The 7,417-nt window shown below is 47.0% G+C and overlaps 1 protein-coding gene across 1 annotated transcript; it reads left to right on the forward strand.

Moving 5' to 3' along the window:
* Positions 1 to 5,392: 5,392 nt before the first annotated feature.
* On the forward strand, positions 5,393 to 7,064 carry LOC119458895 (uncharacterized). Its single transcript, XM_037720756.2, has one exon. The coding sequence runs from the start codon at positions 5,393 to 5,395 to the stop codon at positions 6,596 to 6,598; it is 1,206 nt and encodes a 401-aa protein (XP_037576684.1). The 3' UTR covers positions 6,599 to 7,064.
* Positions 7,065 to 7,417: the final 353 nt, after the last annotated feature.

Genomic DNA, 7,417 nt, shown 5'->3' on the forward strand with positions numbered 1-7,417 from the left:
TGGATGAATCATGAACTGCTCAGCCAAATACGAAAACGCGAACTTTACAGATCGTTTGTTCAAGTAAGGTCTGCTGAAGTATTGAAAACTTATAAAGCATTCAGAAACCGCGTCAACAAAAATATTCGCTTAGCCAAAAAGGAATATTACACCGATCTGTTCACCTTTTCTCAAGGGAGTTCTGAGCAGCTTTGGAAAAAAATTAAGATCGGTAATTGGTCATGTTCCTGAACCGCTTACGAAACTAGTAAGGGACGGAATGGAGTTAGAAGGCTCGGAGCTTTCTAACGCATTTAATAACTTTTTTGTCTCTTTCACCCCTTTGTCCACGAATAATTATATCCCAACATTAAAATATCATAACGAGCACACCATTTTCTTAGATCCGGTCAGTGAAAGCGAGGTTGTTTCGTCTTTTATTAAGCTAAATAACAGCAAGTCCCTCGATCCATCAATAATACAAATTACACCAGTTAAATACGTTATTGATATCGTAGCGAACTGTCTAGTTCATATTTTTAATACGTGCCTTACAACCGGAGTGTTCCCACGTAAGATGCAGTGTGCGAAAGTTACTGTTATATACAAGAAAGGTGACAGAAACGATTTTTCCAATTATCGTCCTATTTCCATCCTGACAATTTTCTCAAAAGGGTTAGAGAAAATAATACTTAAACGACTCGCATCCTTCGTTAACAGACATAACATTCTAAACCCAGTACAATTTGGTTTCCAAAAAAATAAATCAACAGAACTAGCACTTCTTGCACAAAAAGAGTACATACTTGAAAACTTCGAAAATCACAACCTAGTTCTAGGTGTGTTTGTAGACTTCACAAAGGCTTTTGATAGCCTTAGTCATCACATTCTTCTCCAGAAGCTTAATCACTATGGTATTAGGGGTAACGCACACTCCTTAATATCATCGTACCTACGATACCGCTCACAATATGTAGAAATTAACGGGCACGCATCTTCCTCAAGACACATTAATTTAGGTGTACCTCAAGGCAGCATACTGGGCCCATTTTTATTTCTTTTATACATCAACGACATCGTCAGCGTTGATGAGACAGTAAAGTAAATTATCTACGCTGACGACACGAGCATTTTCTTCTCTGGTCGCTCTGCTGTTGATTTAGTAAATCATGCAAACATGGCTCTTGAATCAATTCACGAATGGTCCCTACAAAACCACCTGGGTTTAAATGTCGCGAAAACGAAAGCTCTGATGTTTCATCCGCGTCATAAGGTGTGCCCCATGCACCCGCTATTTATTAATGGTATATCGCTTGAATACGTTGAGTCCTTCAAAACTCTGCGTCTTTTTTTCTGGCACCATGTCATGGGATGCACACGTTGATTTCCTGGTCAAAAAACTCACGCACTATTGGATTCCTGCAGCGAAATTGTTCAGTGTTTCCGGTTAACACAAATCTACTTCTTTATAACGCGCTATTCTCTTCCACTCTGAACTATGGTGCTATTGTGTGGGGCACAACCACAAATGCTAATATTATGAAATTGTTTTTACTGCAAAAGCGAATTATTAGATTAACTTGTAAGATGCCCTACTTGTCCCATACAGCTGAATTGTTTGCGAAATTACGCATAGTAAGGGTTCCATCACTTTACGAATACAGGCTTTCCCGCCACTACAAATTATGCACAAGAAAACAGGACAACGCTTTGCAAAACATAGCCAATCTTAAGATCAACGCAGTCGCATATAACACACGTAATCCGGAACAGTGGGAGGTAGCACGAAATCGTACTAACTATGGAAAACAAATGCTTCGATACCAGCTACCTTCACTGTTGAACCGGTTACAACAAAAAAATGGTGTCGAATTAACGAACATAACATGGCAAGAGCTTCGTGACTTGTTCTTATAAATTTTCTATAACATTACTTGAGTTCATTCGACTTCTATTTGCACCAATCCTTCCAATGTTCCCGCTTTTTCTGTGTTGCCTTATTTCATAAATTGTTTAATGTATACTATAGCTAAAACTGTTTACATCAGGTTCCTGTTATCCTAATGTTTAACAATCTTCTACCAACATGTATAATTATTCCTGTGTATATATTGTTCTTCATTTTCTCCGATCTTATTCATTTTTTATTTTTTTTGTCCTACGCACTGTCCGTTGCTGTCATTCTAAGGGGGCTGTCACCCCGTCAAGCTACTCATTGCAGTAGCTTTTTGTGACTGCTCCTTTCTTTCTTGAAAAGACAAATAAATCAAATCAAATCAATCAACATTTTTTGCTTTTTTACTGAGCCAAATAAACGCGATAAATTCTAAAATACATTCAGCTATCACATTATATGAAAAAAGGATGCCTCTAGAATGCTCTAAAATAAAATTTGTTATTACACCTAGTTTCAGACTTGAATAAAAAAAATTACCTTCAACCAACTAATGCTTCTTTGCGGGAAATTCAAAGAGCGCTCATGTCATCAAAATATTTTTTTTCGACCAAAATACTTTGGTGAAACCTAATTCACACAATAGCCATCTAGCGCAATTTTTTTCCAGAAAATCAACGATGGTCGCTTTTTGGACTGGGACGTTTCGCGTGGAATGACCCATAAATGATTAGGTCGATCACCAGCTCTGCTGTTTACTCCAGTCTTGCACCACTAGTGCAAGCTGCCCACATTTTATTGCGATAGAAATTATATGGACACTCCAAGCGGATTTCTGCCGTCGTCGTCGCCTTGAGGTTCCGTATGAAGTTCAACGGCGATGAAATCGTCGCCGCGCGCCGTATGCTGTATGTGCGAGTGAAAGCGCGCGAGGGACACGCGCTTTCACAGGGAGCGAACGCACGGCGGAGAGCAAATGCGGCTTCCGTCGCGCGAAAGGCCGTGGGGGGACGGGAGGGAGGGAGATAGGGGAGGCGACGTTTAGCTGCGGCACCAAGTGCGTATTTATATAAAAAATGTCAGTTTCGCCCTAAGGGCGAAGCAATGAATGCGATAGCAACACAGCAATGTCATACGATGTAAGGTGAGCGGCTTTGGTAGCAATATAAATTGTAGTAAATATGAGCTGATTAAGTAAGCAGGTGTGCTGCGGCGTAAGTAGACCGACATGAAGAGAGACTCGATGACCACGAGAAGGCGCGTGTGAAACGGTGGTGTTGATGAGAAGCGCTTCCCGTGGGCAGCGCGTGCGAAGGGACACACCTGTAGCGCTGCACTGCCGATCTGGGCAGCATTGCATGTGTAGCGTGCGTTGGAAAATGTGGCCCGACTAGTATACTAACTGAATGAACAAGCGTGGTGTGAGCGCGCACAAACAAACATGAATAGATCACACTGAATGACTGCAGACAACGACTGTCAAAACGCTGGCAGCAAGCCCATACGCTGCAGCGGGCGAAGGTACGTGCGGTCTATCGCTTCAACAGAAACTGACCGGCGAATTCACAGTGCATAAAGGTCAGAGCCGTGTGGAGATAAGAGACGGTGCGGTCGAGCGACGAGCGCGGTTGTTGGCAGAGTAGAAGTGCGCCCCCCCCCCCCCCCCCCCGCTCCCTCCGGCGCTGGCTTCCCGCTTCCTTGCTTGCGCGTGGGAGATTGAGTGCGTTCGCTCTCGTGATAGCGCGCGTCCCCGCACGCTTCCGCTGGGGCATACGGCGCGCGGCGAAGATTTTATCTATACGGAACCTCACGGCGACGCCGACGGCAGAAATCCCTGTGAAGTGTCCATATAATTGCTATCGCAATAAAACGTTGCGAGGCGAGAAGTGGTAGACTTCCGACGCTGCTCGACGAGTGTCCCGTTCTGATGTCGAAAACCTCCGAGCCGCCGCCAGTGGCACCGGTCACAGTCACCAACGCCGCGCGCGTTCGGTGCGAACGCGGGCAAAACACCGACGGTGTCGACAACAGTTCTGCGCGTTGCTGGTGCTGCTACATGTCCAAGTTTATACTGCTACCATCCGTACTCCGTATAGCTCTCTACTAATTTGCTATCCCAATTGATGCTTCGCCTTTCGGGTGAAACTGCCACATTTTTTTAGTCAGGGGCACCCAGGATGCCTTCCTTTTGTAGACTGTACTAGTGTTCAATGAAACACTGCTGGACTGTTCTGACTATCTGGAAACTCGTAACTTCCCACTGTTTATCCCATTATTGGGGAGACGGTTAAGCATCCGCCTATTTCGTCGAACTTCGACCCCGTCTGAATACGGTATGAACGTGGTTGTGGCGCTGCTCCGAGCACGGTACCTTTGGTAAGGTCGGTCACCCCCACCACATCCCCTGTTCTAAGCATGAGGAAATGTTTAGATCGGTGACGTCGGTCAAAGTAGCCGCTCTGCCTCTTCCTGACCTTCCGGTCATTATCCATCACCTTTTTCGGACAGCACTGTCCCGGAGTGCGGTGTTGAGGCAGCATTGGGACTCGAGTCCTGAGCCTTCTATTCATTAGGATCTCCGCTGGGCTGATTCCTAAAACGCCAGGCGTTGTTCTGTAAGCTAGTAAGGCCAAGTAAAGGTCATTCGATTTCAAAATGAGATGCTTAACCGTTTGTACCATGCGCTCTACTTCTACGTTTCCCTGAGGGTGCCTCGGACACGAGGTTACATGACGGAAACCATATTATTTGGCAAATTGCTCATTCTCTGCGCTCACAAAGTGGGGACCATTGTCGGTCACTATACATTCAGAAATACCATGTCTAGCGAAAATGCTTTTAGCCTGTTTATCACAGTAGGATACTTTGCAGACGGAAGAATGGCTACTTCTGGGTAGCTGAAAGATAATCTACTACGACAAGATACGGTTGTCCGTTAATTTGACACAGTTACGCACCCACTCTTTCCCACGGATAAGAGGGTGTTGGCGATGCCATCATCGGTTCCATCCTCTCAGGGGCACGCATCGCACAAAGACCGCACTGTTTCACGGAAGACGCTATTTCAGCGCTAAGTCCTGGCCACCAGATGGAACATTTAGCTATACTACGACACTGAACAATAGCACAGACTACAAAAGGAACGAATCCTTGGTGCCCCTGACTCAAAAGGAAACAAACGTTAATGATTCCCAGACTAAGATTGTGACTACTAGGTCCGGGGGAGGCAACACTCCATTTGCTAGTAGGTACAGCGTTTGATCGCTGGCGCCACGCTGCGCCGCTCGCACGTACCGCGTTTCTAGGTGGTTCCGTTCACCGAGGGCGCTAGAACGCAATGATATGGTTTACACGAATGCAACCTTTGGAAGCGTGGCTGTATGGCTGCTTCGAAGAAGAAGCCGCTTCGAACGGCCGTGTTCTGATTGTTATTTCAAACTACCCGGTTCTTGGCCAATCCCCCAGAGTGGGTATGTGCCAGTAACTCCAAGGCTCTACATCTACATCTACATCTTCAAAATGTGCTCTGCTGGAAACAGCGCATCGGCTCTAGGCCGAGGACCTCTTGCAATGTCTACCGTTACCGGTAATTACAAGATCGTTCTTCCTCGTTTCCCATCGGGAAACACCGTTCTCAACTCAGTGTTCCTACACGCGGACCTCGCTGGTCGGCCGTACCGCGCCCCGGATTTTCGTGATGCCCTGCTCTCGGTGCTCGATACCAAGGACATTCTCGGAGCAGGCCAGTATCAGATGAGCCATCTGTGGCTCGTCACCTGTGCGAACAGCCTTTCCAAGCAGAAGCTCGTCGATAAAGGTGAGCTACTAGTCAAAGGACTAAAGTGCCTTGTCATCGACCCAGAAAGCCGGAACATCAAAATGAAGCTTCTGTGGCTTCCTCCTCACCTAGAACAGAAGCGTATCGTTGAAGCGTTGGAACCATATGGCATGGTGCAATCCATAACCAGAGAAATGTGGCGTTGCGAAGGCATGGAGAGTTGGCAGATGACGAATCGTGATGTAGAATTCACGCTCAAAGAAGGCCTCTCTACCAGTTCCCTCCCTCATCTTCTGACGATCTTCGGACATCAATGCTTACTATTGATTCCCGGACGACCTCCCTTGTGCCTTCGATGCAACAGAGTAGGGCACATAAGAAGACAGTGCAAAACACCACGCTGCGCGAAGTGCCACCGTTATGGTCATAACGCAGAGGCATGCGTTGGCACGTATGCTGACAAGCTTCGTGGCAGTAAACCGGTGGACGATGACACCATCGTTAACCACCTCATGGATGTAAGTGAGGTCGTAGATGCCTCTGGCGAAGCGCCTGTTGAAGACCACCGGGCTGAAGAAGTGCAAATATCGACAGCTGCGGACACAGCTACAGCGAAGGTTACTGAAGAACAAACAGTAACTAACCGTGAAAAGGACGCTTGTGCAACGTGGGCCGAATCACCGCCATTTCGGGACCAGCTTCATCCTGCCGAGGATACTGAAATGACTGAGACATCAAAGAAGCGTCCAGCGCCGGCAGATGATTTGGAGTGCTCTGGGAAAGAGCCAAAGGTCGCCGCGGCTAAGGCGAAGAAACCCCTTCATGGAGCCCCTGTGAGTGCAGATGCCGCTGCAGTTCAAGAAGTTGCTGCAGCTGCGACTCCTCAAAGGGATGGGACAGGCATAACAAAGGTAGCAGCGCTACGTGTAGGCGCTGCGCCTCAGTAGTGGAATCATGGCAGGCGCCCTTCCCTTAACGTTTGGAACACTGAATGTCCGTGGCTTACGTAGTAAGCGACGGCAGGGTCAGTTATTACACTTGTTGCGTAGCCAAGTGTTAGATGTTATTGCAATTCAGGAAACAAAAATTGAATCCGATGACGACACAGCGGCTGCTGTAGCTCCATTTCTTTCGGAGTATGAAGTATGTGTCAGCCACGCGATTGGTGTCTCTGGAGGATGTATGCTATTTGTGAGGAAAACGCGGCAATGCAACGTGTTGGGACTGTGCACTGATAGGGAAGGGCGCCTTGTATGGTGTGATGTCAACATAGATAGTCATGTTTGGAGGTTTCTTTGCGTGTATGCGCCAAGTAAGGCACGCGACCGGGAGGACTACTTTCTCTCATTGACCCAGCACTTACGCAATGACCGTGTATTAGTTGTCTTAGGTGACTTTAATTGTGTGTGTAGTGGTCAGGATCGGTCGTCTACAACAGGGGTTCTCAAGTACGTTCATCCCAGGGAACCCTACTAAGCTCCATAAAGTGCCAAGGAACCCCCCCCCCCCCCCCCCCCGAATTCACCGAATGTCGAATTGTCGAGGGTATCAAGAAAACAAACAATGCTTCACTACGTCAACACGCTTTTATTTACTCTATGAATCGTCAAATCTTGTTTCTATTTAGCACAAGACCAGTGCGGAAGCTGAAATTCTCTTCATCTCATGCCTGATTAGCGCTAGCAGCGGCGAAGGCCTCGCGACATCCTTCGCGGCGCGCGTTTTCATCCGAGACGCGCTTTGCACCAACGGGCGCACATCCCGAT

Source organism: Dermacentor silvarum, chromosome 7, assembly GCF_013339745.2.
Source record: "Dermacentor silvarum isolate Dsil-2018 chromosome 7, BIME_Dsil_1.4, whole genome shotgun sequence".
Classification (NCBI taxonomy): domain Eukaryota; kingdom Metazoa; phylum Arthropoda; class Arachnida; order Ixodida; family Ixodidae; genus Dermacentor; species Dermacentor silvarum.